At 32.5% G+C, this 14,900-nt stretch overlaps 1 protein-coding gene across 3 annotated transcripts; it reads left to right on the top strand.

The window, feature by feature from the left end:
• The first annotated feature begins 3,253 nt into the window (after positions 1 to 3,253).
• On the top strand, positions 3,254 to 13,493 carry LOC130645703 (lysophosphatidic acid phosphatase type 6-like). 3 transcript variants are annotated; one of them, XM_057451779.1, is made up of 10 exons: positions 3,254 to 3,779; positions 6,585 to 6,937; positions 7,567 to 7,697; positions 8,832 to 8,914; positions 9,048 to 9,268; positions 10,053 to 10,153; positions 10,842 to 10,919; positions 11,308 to 11,437; positions 11,548 to 11,636; positions 12,737 to 13,493. In XM_057451779.1, exons 2-10 carry the CDS (start codon positions 6,593 to 6,595, stop codon positions 12,804 to 12,806), a joined length of 1,248 nt encoding a protein of 415 aa, XP_057307762.1. In that variant the 5' UTR covers positions 3,254 to 3,779; positions 6,585 to 6,592; the 3' UTR covers positions 12,807 to 13,493. The 3 variants fall into 3 exon arrangements, with proteins under 3 accessions (XP_057307762.1, XP_057307761.1, XP_057307764.1); XM_057451778.1 differs by having other exon boundaries at positions 3,254 to 3,977; XM_057451781.1 differs by lacking the exon at positions 3,254 to 3,779 and having other exon boundaries at positions 5,809 to 6,937.
• The last annotated feature ends 1,407 nt before the right edge of the window (positions 13,494 to 14,900 follow it).

Here is a 14,900-nt window from a genome sequence, read left to right as displayed (position 1 = left end):
ATCAGGTATTGTTGCAGAGATGGTAAAAGCATCTGGATATATTGGAATTGAGCTTATTACAAGTCTTGCTAACCAGATTATAAAGGATGGTGCTATTCCGAGTGAGTGGCAGTTGAGTGTAATAGTGAATTGTTTCAAGGGCAAGGGTGATGCATTAGAAAGGGGTAACTATAGAGGTTTGAAGTTGGTTGATCAAGTAATGAAAGTTATTGAAAGAGTGATTGATAAGTTACTTAGAGAAAGAATTGATGTAGATAAGATGCAATTTGGTTTTGTTCCAGGGCGTGGCACTACAGATGCAATATTTTTACTCAGACAGCTTCAGGAAAAGTATTTAGGAAAGAGAAAAAATCTCTATTTTGCCTTTGTAGATTTAGAGAAAGCTTTTGATAGAGTGCCACGTAAAGTTATTTGGTGGGCTATGAGAAAATTAGGTGTGGATGAGTGGCTAGTTACGATGGTACAGTCTATGTACAGCAATGCTAGAAGTCGTGTCAGGATTAACAATTCGCTTAGTGATGAACTTAGTGTAAATGTTGGTGTACATCAGGGTTCTGTACTTAGTCCTTTGTTGTTTATCCTAGTCTTAGAAGCGCTGTCGATGGAGTTCAGAACAGGTTGTCCATGGGAGTTATGGTATGCAGATGATTTGGTTCTCATAGCAGAGTCGATGGAAGAATTAGTTGAAAAGTTTGAGAAGTGGAAGAAAGGACTAGAAGAGAAAGGGCTAAAGGTAAACACAGCAAAGTCTAAAGTCATGATTAGTAGCATTGCAGCCAAGTGTGACCTTGTAGTTGGAAAGTGGCCTTGTGGAGTTTGCAGGAAAGGGGTTGGTAGTAACTCAATTTTTTGTCAGACTTGCTAGCATTGGGTACATAAGAAGTGCAGTAGTATTAGTGGAAGGTTATGAGCTGACATTCAGTTTGCATGCAAGCGTTGCAAAGGTGAGACTATAGAGAATGAAGTATTTCCAGCTTTAATGATGTACAACAGTGGCTCGTTAGAGATAGTTAAGAACTTCTGTTACTTAGGTGATATGTTGGGCAGTGAAGGGGGTGTTGGAAGAAGTGTTACTTGCAGGATAGGTTCTGCTTGGAAAAAGTTCAGAGAGTTACTTCCTTTGTTGACTAGCAGAGTCCTGTCAATTGAGGTAAAAGGTAGGCTGTATGAGGCCTGTGTAAGAAGTGTTATGTTGTACGGTAGTGAGACATGGGCAGTGAAGCAGGAAGATCTTGATCGTTTAAAAAGGATTGATATGAGAATGGTTAGGTGGATGTATAACGCCAGTCTGAGAGACAGAAAGAGTTCAGATGAGCTAAGAAGCAGGCTAAGTCTCTGTAGAATTAAAGATGTTATCCAGATAAGAAGATTGAATTGGCTGGGGCACTTGGAAAGAATGAAGGAGGATAATTGGGTAAGAAAGTGTAGAGACTTGATAGTTCCTGGGGCAAAGCGCAGAGGCAGACCAAGAAAGACTTGGCAGGAGGTTATAAGGACAGACTTGATACAGAGGAAGTTGAGTTTAGATCTAACACAGTCTAGATCAGATTGGAAGAGGGTCATTAATATACCCCGTCCAACCCATGCTAGCATGGAAAACGGATGTTAAGCCGAGAATGATGATGATGAATGATGTAACTATTCATGCGAGTTTCGCGTCCGCAGTAGATTACTTTCAGACGGTACTGTAGCTGTCATGGTGAAAAGAAAAAAATACTTGCATGCTCAAAAACTTGTTAAGTGATGCAGCAATTTTTTGGGTGTGTTGTTTCGAAAGTTATACAGAATATACTTGTGTTGTTTCAAACGTTAGAAAAATTATTTTAGTGAAAATTTTAGTGTTGTTTTAATGATTTTTGCGCAGTCTAGGATGTGCACAATATTTTTTGAAAATATAGTATAGTTGGTAATATTCAAGTTCAAGTCCATAAAGGGGAAGGGTGTTACGACAAACATATCCTGCCTTTTTTTGTATGTATTGTTAAACAACAGTCTTGCAATATTATAATTTACATAGTGCACTTTTGATTTTACCCATGCGATTAAGACCTAAAAACCGCAAAACCGCATATGTGGAGGTGTGGGAGTGCTATCCCCATGGGAACAAAACAATTAACTTTACAGTAGAATATGTGAAAGAAAATGATATGTTGGATGCAGATGTCTTCTCGAGAGCACCAATGCAACAACCACAGTCAGCAAAAAATAACATTAAACAATATATATCACACATGTTCATTCCATCATCATGGCAATGTCAGCCAGGAATCAAAAGATTAAAAAAAAAACAGCAGGAAAATGCTTAAGATGTTACACTGCAGCAACTCCTAAAACAAATAAAAACAGAATAGCCCAGCACAAGATCAAGATGTCACCTAGAAGTACAACCTTGGGACAGTGGAGAGGAACTAACAGAAATTAACAGATTGATATTAGGTGTGACAGGGTAGTAATACCAGCAAAAATGCAAAAGGACATGCTCAATCGAATATATTCAGGAATCATGAAATGTCAGACATTCAAATGGTTCACACGCTGACATTGAAAGAATCTGAACCAATGGTGACAATTAGTACAACACATACACAGGGTTTAACGATCAATGAACTCTAGCTACAGAAACATGAAGAAGACAGCAACTCAAATGCAACGATTCCATATGGCAACAACGATTCTGGTGAGGATTTGTTTATAAACAATATTTTCGATAAGAAAGTTCCATAGCAGACGAGTGAAGCCAAAAAGACCTATTGACTACCAAGACCTGTAAAGAAACAGCAACAACAACAAGAAAATAGTTTGTTATTTTATGTTGCATATTATAGGAACATGATTTTTTTCGTGAGGGTGTGGGATATATACTTTATTCATAGAACATCAGTGTATACACCACAACTTCCTGAAAACAAGGGGGAGATGTTACCTGAAGCCTCTGTGTTATGAAGGACAGAATATCCACTGCTCTGGTTCAGGAACCCATTCTGAACGTAAACACAACAAAAAGCATTTCCCATAAAAGAGGCACGATAGATAGTTAAGCTACAGTATTCAAAATTTCGTAGTTAATAATTTTTGCTGATAAATTCAAATAGGCCACTAATTTTTCTGGCTTAGCTATACTATAGCTATAGCTAATTTCCTGGTGGTAAGAAAAGTTCTGCCAGATCCTCCCTTTCGCTTCTTCTCTATATATTAATTATTATATTCTTCTAATTTAGCGAAACAAACCAGACTAAAATATTGACGAATACTACTTTAATACAAATACATAATAAACTTTGATGTAGTGAGCACGTTTATCCAAAGTTTTGGTTACCATTTTGCACTTTAAACACCATGTGATCCTTTTTAATAAAACACGGAACAACAACAACGAAGTTCAAGCCCTAGATTGCCACAATCTAGAGGAGGGGGAGACTGATGTGTGCATATGTTACATGGCTAGCCTCACAGATATTGAGGCATATATCTTCTCTATTATTTTTTTAAGAGACGCCATGGCTTAGAGATTAAAAGTCCCAGAGTATTTAATGCTACTTTTTTTTATCAACGCAGACTTAGGGTCCAGCGCTCTACCGGCAAAGTCCCTGCAACATCCAACGGCCCCCACAGTGTGCATTCTCTCTAATTTTCCTTACATGGTTTGGGTTAACCCAGGGCTATGAAGAGGACAATTTATCCTACCCTTTCAAACATCAAAGTTGCAATGAGGTTTTAGAATACATAAAATGCACCATTTTCTAGATGATCTATAAACAGTCCATTTTGCAAAATTCTAGGTAGACAACGCTATAGCTATAAATAATTTATCTGTTTAATTCACTCTGAATACTCCTTTTGAAGTGATGCTCCAAGATGATCATCCACAATACTGTCTTCATGGCCATGCATGCCACCCAATACACCCACCAGTCTCATTCATCCATGCCATAACAATTTTTTATCTAGCATTTAACTAGCTAGCTATACATATCCAGGTACTATATCGTGTTTTGTTTATTTTTGCTGCTAATAAAGCTTTTTCTCCTAAAATCTGCCCATGCAGCAATTGTAGGTCCCACCAGTAAAATTCATTTTATTTTAGTGATTTATATGGTTACCCTCATTAATTTTGTAAACAGAGTAAATGAAACTTTAGTATGTTATTGCCAGTGACCCTGCTTATAAAATTAATTCAGTCCAACCAGTAAAATTCATCACAGTTTACTTCCGATCCTTTTACAATTCTCAATAGGAACATTTTAACACAAGATACATTTATTTAAAAATAGTAATTTAAAACTGTGAACTTGTGTGTTGTTTCCAGTAGAGAGCGAAAAGGTAGTTCTAAAGAGTTTAAAGCTCCCTTAAAGTTCCCATGTAATCTTACAGAAATATCTAAATTATTTTGCCAAGACAGCAGCCTACAAAGACCTTTCGGTCATAAGTTGAACACTGACTCTTATCTCATCTGTCTTGAGCTATCTTAACCCTATGTTGACCTGAAGTGTATGGTGATGAGTTAAACAAATTTTTCAGATTTTTTGCTTTTATTCTAAAATTTCAAGCTTACCTCACACTTAGAAAAACGTAATCGAAAATCAACCTAAAGTATTACAAAAATAATATTTTTTTATATACTTGCTTGATTTGTTTTGAGAATTTAAATAAATTCCTTTGTGGAAGGGCTTGTGCATCATTTACCAGATGGTTTCACTGTCTTATTCGCTGCTCAGGATTTTATATCTACAAAGCAGTTTTATATATTTATATATATGCGCAGTTGTTTTTGTTTTGTTTTTTAATATTCGTAAGAGATATATACTGAAGATAAGCTTATAGCAGGTGATGAATATAAGCAATAACTCTTTACTACTTTCCTCATGGAAAACTCTGCAAAAGTGTAGAAAACGTACAAGAATGCCCACATAGACACAGCTTTTGTTGTTTACAATTTGAGTTGGCAAGTGTTTTTTTTTCAAGGTTCGAATTAGAAAAGTAAGGTTGGTTAGCAAAAATTTCGGCACTCTGTAACGAAGTAAACCATCATCTAGATGTGGCCTGGGAACATCATAGATAAATTACTATTGGCTAGTTCATTAGTAGCTACTTGTTTTTCGACATACTCGACTCGTTTTTCGACAAGAATTTGTATTTTTTTGTGACCTGCGAGCTTTACTTTCCTGCCTTATTTTTTTTTGTTTGAGACAAGTGGGGGACGTTTAAACTCGTGAACCTCAAACCAAGAACTGAGCGTAAAAAAGAAAAAAAATGTTGGATTGTTGAGAGACTAAACAACCCAAACTAATTCGAATACAAACAGTGAAAACAAAACTTTTCCAAGGTAATCACTGTTATTATCTTGTAAATGTTTAAAATGTAAGTGTTTTAAACACTTTTCATCACACTCATGATGACAGTAGGAACACTTTTTTATAGAACAAAAATTATAAACAGGGCTGACTTTATGATATTTTTTGTTATAGCATCAGTATTTTGCATCATCCATATTTTGTATCCTGTGTCCCACGTCCCAAAATCAGGGTCTCTTATCCCAGTGTCAGAGTTCCACGCCCAAAGTCTCACGTCTAGAGTCCCACTTGTAGATTGCTTTGAAAATTTATAAAACAATACCCTAGAAGGCTAATACGGCTTCTTTACAGGGTAATCCCCTTTAATGTAATCAGATGTAAAAGTGGTCCTAAAAAGATAAAATAAAACATGCGCATAAAGCTTTTTTAATAACAATAGTTTTGGGCTTGATTTATTTTAATATTTCAGGTAATTAACAAGCCATTAACCATCGTGCTAATACCTAATGAGATTTTATTTTCAATAAGTTTTTCAAAAAAACTCACTGTTATGAGAAAAAAATTACTGTATTGTTTTATTGCAAAACTATTGTTAAACCACTTGCAACATAGCTCTGGCAAGATCATTAAAGTAATTACCTATGAAGTAACCATAACTTGTTCTAAAATAATGAAAACGCAAAATTCACTGTATTTTGTGTGAATAATCATAATAACTCATCCTGCTTAAAATCTCTATATTGAGTCCTAAAATAAGCAGAGAAAACCAATGAAGCTTAACTGTTGCTGCATTGTGAAATGAAAAATATATACAATCTCAATATTTTACTAAAAAAGTTATAAAAACATTCTTGCTTTAAAATTGCTGAAATACTCAATGATTATATTTCCACATTCTACAAACCAGTTGTGATGTTTCTTATGAAACCTTCCATTAGTCATGTTTGTGCTTTCCTTAATACAATTCTCGTGATTTGTACACGATCTACGACAATTTTGCTTTTAACAATCCAGTTTCCAATGCTTTTTCAAGCGATCCACAAATTGTTTTTGTTTGGGTGATCCCGTTAAGACAGTCTTTAAATGCCTTACAGAGGGTTTTTTTTTTGTTTTTTGCAATCATGTTTTAATTTTTTTCAAGTGATCTACTTTGCCTTCTTTATTTTGTTTTAATAGTTTTCGACAAGTTACATTGGGTTTTTCAGGAAGTCTGTTTGGATTTAAATAAATATTGATTTGTCACATTTAGCTTGGCTAACATTGATTAATAATAATTTTTCTTGTGTTTTTTAGCTTTAACCATGTTCCATCTTGCAAAAACCTTGTCTTTTGGGACACCAATTTTATCTATTGTTATTTATTGCAAGAACAGAAAGAATCTTTTTTCCACTCATGTTCAAGCAGCTGAAAATGAAATGTGCTTACAACAGGTTCAAGTTATCTTTCGACATGGTGCACGGACACCACTAGTAAACTTAAATTATTCTTATGATATTCCTAATATTGAAGAGTCAATCTGGGATGCTGAATCTTTAATGCAAAAAAACTCGAAAGTGGATGTTAGATATAAATTAATGCTAGACAATGGCATGGAAGCTTCAAAATCAGAAGCAGAAAGTGTATACTTAAACCGTGGAACATTGCGGGTACTCATTTTCTTTGTGTTTAACAGCAATTTTTTTTAACGTTGAGTGTTTTGTCCTATTGAATGCATAACTTTTAAAGCTTACCTTCCAATTCAAAATAAGTTAACAATATTTATGCTGTTCCAAATTTTTCTAGTCGCCTTATCAAAATCATAAGATCGCATTTTCTCACTTCTGAAAAAATATTTCTTATCAATGTGTTACCAAAGAAATATGAATTGTTAAATCAAGGCTGCTCGTTTTTACGACTTTGATTTGTCAGGTAAAGTTGCAAGTTTTAAGCAAAATAAATAACTTTTTCCTAATCTGCACATTAATTTAAGTTTAATTCAGATAAACTTTTTTCACCAAAGAAGGTAAGCTTTAGGATATATTTTAAGATTTCAACTTCTACATGATTTTTGTAATTTTCTGTGAAATCATGACACAAAAATTCGATTTCTTTAAATTGCAAAATTAGGTTTTTGCAATTAATCATGGTAATTCAACAAGAACGTTTTTGTTTTTTTGTTGTGTCATAGAAATTTTTACTATGCCAATGTAATTAACACATGAAGAGTTTTTTTCTTTGTAAAATGTAATATAGTCACAGAAATCGGTTAGTTTATGTAATTAGATACCTATTTTAGGGTGGCTGTTATACAGGCCAGTTAACAGCAATTGGCAAAGAAGGAATGTATAATGTCGGCAAGTTACTAGCTAAAGAATACATTCATAAACATGACTTGATATCTCCTGTGTACTCACCAACTGAAGTTTAGTAAGCGTTTGTAAATTAAATATTATTTTGGTTTTCATATTCCTTATAAGTAAGTTCCTTATAAAATTTTGTTGTCATCATTTTTCGGAACATATAAATGTGCGGTGAATTGGAATTTTATCCATATGAGGTGGTATAGTTCTAGATACCAGTGTTCCAGTTAAGGTTTTACAATTAGATTAAAGAACAATTTTTTGAAAGTTGCCAATTATTTAACTTTTATTAAAAAATGATGCACTTATAAACACTTTAAAATAGGAAATAATATTTATTATAGTGTTTTTTATACTACATTTTCATTCTAGATTGTGTTTTACAAAATATCACAAGTTTGTCTAGTGTAAAAAAACATTCTACTAGTCGGTGGTCGGTTTTGCCTGTCCTTCATTTACCGCATTTTTGTGCGTCTCACTGCTGTGGTTACCATTTTGCAAGACAGACGTATATATTGGCATTAAAATATAGATATTTGTTATGATTTTGAGGAATAAATGATTGGTTTAAGAATTTAACGAACTAGACTGATTGGTTTAAACAAAAATTAAATAAAAAGATTTATTAAAGTAAAATCTGAATTAACTTTTAGACACCAAATGGCAGTATATGCTGTGGTGGTGGGGTGGAAAGGATTGTGTCTTGCTTTTTTTATTTTACCAACGGTAATTTAGCCCTTTGAGTCCAGGTCAGTTTGATAAAATACAAGTAAATATTTTCAGAGCATCAGAAAATTATTTCTAATTGCACATTATTTTGACTTTAGACGCCCCTCACTTTTCCCCAGCATAAAAAAGATAACAAAAGCTGTTGGTAAGCAAGGTGTACATCCTTTCCATCCATCTGTTTTTGAAAAAAAAAATTATTTCAAAACTACCCGATTGCAAACTGCTGCACATATTATGTAATAATACTTAAAATTGAAGACTGGGAGATTATGAAATGCTAATTATACGAAAACAAGTATTCATCTAGTTTTTTAGCTGTTTTTAGAATCCATTTGCTTGTTGTCTTTTTGGTAATTTTTCATGAATCATTTTGTAATTTTTAAATGGGACGCTGGATAAAACGCTTGACAATAAAACATTTTACAGTTGATCTAACATGGAAGTTGCTGATTAAACCAAATATTCTTTTTAGTGTCAGAAGTTCAAATATTAAAAGAACAATTTTATCAGCTACTTCACTGTTAGCTGGGCTCTATGGCAAAGAAAACATCCCAGGTAAAGTACCACTGTAATTTACAAACACATTTTGTATATATAAACTTTATAAAGCAAGTGGACAGTATTAATGACTTAAAACTAATGGATATTTTGTAATTACAGTGATAAGTAAATAGATTTTTGATTATAGAACCTGTGCAAATGTTTACCAAACCACCAACAGAAGAAGATATCTACCCAAATTGGGGACAGTGCAATAATTTAAAAATATGGGCAAATTATGTTATGAGGAATCATGATTGCTTGCCTGGACATAAGGAAGACCAAGAAAAAATCCATAAATTGATTGGTGGTGAAGATGATAAGCCTCTTCATTTTATTGCTTTACTTGATTACATCTATTGTCGAAAGGTATGCTTTATTACATCTACTGTCGAAAGGTATATTTGATTACATCTACTGTCCAAAGGTATATTTGATTCCAGAAAACAGATTTTAAAAACGTAGTACTCAGCAACCTTTCATTAATTTAACTGTTTGTTCCCACTCAGTAGTAACCCTATGTCAAGAACATTTCAATGCATTCTAATTCCAAAATTTTTTAAAAAAGTTAAAGTATTTTGACCGTTAGAAGTTGCCCCAAAGAGTAAATACACATATATATTTGATTTTTACTTAGAAATAGTAAACATCTGTTTTGTGGCCATCTGTAAAATTTATTTAAAAAAAATAATACACCTTTCCCGAATTTATTTTCTTTGATGTGCCACAGCTCTATTTCAACTTTTTTTAAAGAAAACGAATAAAATTTTTCGAAATCCTCACATAAAAATTGATAAATTGTGAAATTTTCATATTCATACATCAAACAAACAACCTGCTACAACAGTTTTTTTAATTTTGTACTAATTAACCTTTGCTCGAATATGAGGCTTATTAGCACAAGTCGAAAATTAAGAAGGCTTTGACCGTAACAATGATGCCACTAAACTGCACTTTCCCATGTCGGATTAAGTTGAAAATGTATACACACACCAATTTACTGATGCTGAATATGATAAAAAAAGTCAAAACATCAAAATGTTTTAAAAAACATGTAATTTGGGAAACGTGTATTTAAGAAGTATGATTTTGATGTAACGAAATTTATTCATTGCTATGCAGGATAAGTGACATTTTTTAAATTGGTTTTTAGGCACACAGAATACCTATTCCTCTTGATTTACTTGCTGAAGAAAAGCTCATTGTAAAAAGGGCTTCGGAACTACAAGCTCATGTGATTGGTGGAGAAAACAAGTAAATGAGTTTTATAACTAGTATAATGTCATGAAGAATTTATTAGGGAATTTGTGAAACAAGAATGGGGACTGTCGGCAATAACTTTTATGAAAGCCTTTTATATGAAAAATGTCAAAAATTGATTACTTACAACAACAACAACAACAACAACAAGAAATTAAGACAACATGCAAAAAGTGTAAAACTGACAAAGAGAAAATTTCAGCGAGCCTTTTCACATTCGAAATAAAATTTATTTATCATATTTTCCTGTATTTACATAGTTCCCATGAAAAAACTACAAAAATTATCGGAAATACGTTTTTTCCAGATTTTCGAATAAAGTCCAAAAAATTCAGGAAATCGGATTAATCACGTATTCAAAAGGATGATTCCCCTGTTTCTTCTAAAGAAAATGCTAACGAAAGTTAATATATGTTCTATTTAATAAGGATTTCATAGATTTTGGGGGGTAGTTTCGAGTGGTAGCCATTATCCAAGGCTCTGGGAAGTATATGACCTATCAATTTAGCATGTAGGTGTATAACATGTATGCATCATAGTAAAAAAGGGTTAAAAAACAGAATAGAGCTAAACTCGAACGTGTGGATTTAGAATAAAAAAATGAATAACTTTTATTTTGTTGTATACATTAAAAAGTTTAAACTTTAGACATATAGCACAGAGTGTAATTTTTAAATTTTAGTTCAATGTTAGCATGTGGTATTGGATCACTTATCAATACTTTCTGTTGTCGTATTACAGAATGGATAAATGAACCCAGGTAAAACCTTAAATATTTTCTATCTATGTAACGTACTGTAAATACTAGATTCAAAACCCCCTCCTTTGAATTTTACAATAAGCGTCTTGGTAGCACCTAAGTCTATATTAAAGATGAACTAACGAAAAAACCTGCATGTATGTTTTTTTGTGATTAAAGCACTCTTACATATTACGAAACCTACACGCCAAATTCCTAATTTAGTCACCCAAAAATCATTTCGCTAGCTATCGCCGCTATTATTGAACAAAAGCCAGCCTGGTTCGTGTATATTCTCTTGATTTGTGACGCAACAAGCTTTTGTGATGACCGACAGTTCTTTTACATTGTCGCTTTCTGAAAATAAAAGTATTACTATTAAAGAAATATTTATTGCTTTTATACATAGGGAATCGAAGTTGTTATTATACTCTGCACACGACACTACATTAATTGCTATACTTAATGTATTGGATGTTTTCAATAAGCAATGGCCACCGTTCGGGTCTTATCTAGCGTTGGAACTATACAAGCGAAAGGTAAGCTGATCTGTCTGTTGTGTTAGTCTGTTTGTTTGCTTGTATTTTTACTTGTTTGTTTGTTTGTTTGTTTGTTTGTTTGTTGATATAATTGTCTGTCTTTTAATTAGGATTCAAAGTTTTTCATTCGCGTAGTGTATAATGGAGAAGCATTGATTGTGGACAAAGAACATGGAAATGAATTTATTGCTGTGGATAAGTATGTTTAATATTTCATTTAGAACATTAAAACAAGGTAATTAATAAAAAAATACAAATACATATTAGTCATTACTAGACGGCATTACGTGACTGTCAGAATATTCGTAAAATAAGAGTTTTAAACGCAACGTAGTGTAACGTGAACCGAAAAAATTTCTCGAACTTTAGAGCAAAGATTTTCGTTACCTTCTTTTACTTTAACCACGCCTTATTGTAAGCAAAAAAAATTTATATACGGTTATACTTTTTTTTTTGGAAAAATAAAGTTGAATTTTTGGTTTATGTTTGAGCAATTTTTGATCTGTAACAACGTTAAAGTAACCTGCGAAAGTCGCCTCCATCAAAAATAAACTATAGTTAACGATTTCTTTAACACTATATCTTTGTCATCTGCATTATCTTCGACTTCAACGACCTTAACCTCTTGACCCTAATGAAGTATTTCTTGATCATTAAGCCTATGCTCTGTTACATCCACAAGAAATCCATAAAGCTCTCGGTGTAATTGTAGTCTGTAAATATCGTGGTCGTACATTGAGATTATGAATGGGTCATTGATATCATTTTGAGAGCGCTCAATGGTAATTTTTTTGATCAACTTCTTCCCATGACAAGACTTGTTTTTGACATCACTCGCGAGAATCGAGGCTTTATTATGTTAGAGAATCATATGTAAACTCTTTAAAAATATGTTCGAATTGTTCTTTCATTCTTTTTCTTTTCCTGCCAGCCTTTTTATCTTCGACTGATTTAATTTTACACTTGGCTATATGCAGGATGTCCACTACTCCCTGGAACTGGCTGAAGCTCCTGGAAATAAATTATACTACTTGAAATTTGCAAAAAAAAATAGGAAAATCCTATAAAAATGTTTTCTGCCACCCTGTAGACGGGTTTAAATGTGTTTTTAATAATAAACAGCGTAATATGAAAAACTTTATTATATATGTCTCATAGCTAGTGAATTTCTGTTCTATATAAAGATCTTAGAGGATAAATGTTGAAGAAGTAAATCCTGGTGAACCATAAAATGTCTTTGTTGATATTTTTTTATATATTTGAACCATAAATAAAAGTAAATGACCTTTCCTGTTTTAGATTTTTAAATTTGGTTGGTAAATATCGCGTAGAAGACTGGGCACTAACATGTGGAAATAAAGCACCCTAAAGACAACAATATTTTCGATGTAACAAATTTTTGTGAATATTCTCTATTTTTGGCAAATATCACAAAATAAATTTTTATGGTCGTTAATCTTCGAATAAAGACCCAAGCTAAAATTGCATGAAACTATACTTTATGTTAAAAAAACTAATAAGAGGGCCAAATTACGCACTTTGTCCCCAGGTTACTACTGGTCTATTGTTTAATCATTTTTAAATAAAATATACTCGAAACAGCAGGTAAATTCTGCGAAAGTTGATAAACACGTAATAGCGTTTATTTCAGGATTTACAGTATTCTTGAAATCTATTCTGTTAAATATTTGGATAATGCCTTAAAATGTGTTGTTTTTTTTTCGAGGTTGAAAACGCTTCTTACTGAAAAAATACATTCTAATCCATTCTTATTTACTATGATACGTTATTGTTACAAATTTGTATTAGTCTTTTCTAACCTTTGTCATCAAGGTTGTCGCTTTTTAGAATTTACAAAACATTAAAAAAATGGACAGGATAAGTTTTTTTTTATCATAGCTATATTTTTAAATTATATTGTAGTTTTGTTTAGTATATATTTTTAAATTTTTTAAAATTAATATACAAGAAGTTATGAAGAAATTTAATATTTTAGGCATGTGTGGGATTGCTTTCTCTTATAATTTTGAATGCATTTCTTTGCACTATTTTTATGAATCGTCAGTGAATTGAATTTATGCGAATACATATTATTAAGTATTTGATTTTTCCTTTTTCTTTTAGAAATTTTTTTGAAAATGATTTTGATAAGTAAATATCGTAAATACTTAGCGAACGTTTTGACACCTTTACTTTTAAGCTTTGAACTTTTTTCTTACGCAATGAGAGGGTTAAAAGACAACTAATTGTAAAACAAAATATTTGAAAATAAATGAAATTATTACGCAGCTTATCTCTTGCGTTTAATTTTGTGCATCCTTATAGCGCATGTGCGTGTCTTTTTGTAACAAATTAGAGCTAGAAATAAATCCAACCCGTCCCCAGGACTCTTCACTTTTATGAGAGTCCTAGGAACAAGGTTGTGGAAAGAACTATGTTGACATTTCCGTGTAACCATTTTTTACTGGGATTATTTCACCCCGTTTGGACACATAGTTGAACAAAATTTTTTAAAGAAGGAAAACTAAGTTTTTAAAAAAATTGCTTTACTTAAATAACAGATTCTTTAGCGAATGCAATCACAAGAACTTCTGAGTTTAGGATGCTGTGACCATAAGCAGAAAACCTATGATATTTAATATTATGGGTTTTGCTAAGCAACCAGTTGTCATCATGGCAATTATTTAACACATTTTTCACAATTTTAATTTGTAAACCATAACCATGATATTCAAACTTTTTTCACAAGTTTTCACAAGTTCCGGAGAAATACTTTTCACGACCTTCACATCCTCATGGGGCCACTAAAGTTATAAACGAATTTCGATAAAAAAAACATCCCAAATAGATTATTTACAAAAATGATAATAAAACTAATTGTTGCATTTTAAATTTTTTTTCACTAATTAGATTGAGATTTTTCAACAAAAACCTAGGGTTACGACAATAGATCCGAAAACAAGTAGAACCATAATTTTTTTTACAAATTTGTGTACCTTTTGCCTTCACCGTATAGATCTTGAAACGCTGATCAAGAAAATGTATAGGATTATATACTTTTGACAAACGGTTGCAGAGATATTAGGGTTTAAAGGTGTTTTTGATGACATCATCAACCCGTCTATTCCGAAACGGATTTGGGAACCCAAATTTGGGAAACTTGGTCCTAGGTGGTCCCTAGTTACCCATGCGGTGAAAAATCATTGACGTCACCATCTCGTTTCCAAGTTATTTAGCCTCAAAGTTTTAGGTGAGCTGTAATGGCTTCAGTAATTTAGTATCTTATATATTAATTCCCTTGCGTGACTAAAACTGTGAGTCCACGACACGGAAATCACGGGTCACTTTCTTATGACGTGGTTGTACGCTAAAATTTAACTAAAAAGATTAGGGATGTACTTCATAGAAATCGCACATAAGCTGTAAATATATAACCCGCTGCTAATAACGATATAAATATATA

The sequence above is a fragment of the Hydractinia symbiolongicarpus genome, chromosome 5 (genome assembly GCF_029227915.1).
Source record: "Hydractinia symbiolongicarpus strain clone_291-10 chromosome 5, HSymV2.1, whole genome shotgun sequence".
Lineage (NCBI taxonomy): Eukaryota > Metazoa > Cnidaria > Hydrozoa > Anthoathecata > Hydractiniidae > Hydractinia > Hydractinia symbiolongicarpus.
Note: the sequence above shows the minus strand (reverse complement) of the source record. Positions and strands in the feature narration are given on the sequence as shown.

What these genes read in the sequence shown, in the direction of transcription:
- LOC130645703 (XM_057451779.1), top strand. Translation starts at nt 6,593, where the DNA reads ATGTTCCATCTTGCAAAAACCTTGTCTTTTGGGACACCAATTTTATCT. An exon ending in TAAACCGTGGAACATTGCGG is followed by an intron (nt 6,938 to 7,566) that starts GTACTCATTTTC and finishes TACCTATTTTAG; the next exon opens with GGTGGCTGTTATACAGGCCA. An exon ending in TACTCACCAACTGAAGTTTA is followed by an intron (nt 7,698 to 8,831) that starts GTAAGCGTTTGT and finishes TATTCTTTTTAG; the next exon opens with TGTCAGAAGTTCAAATATTA.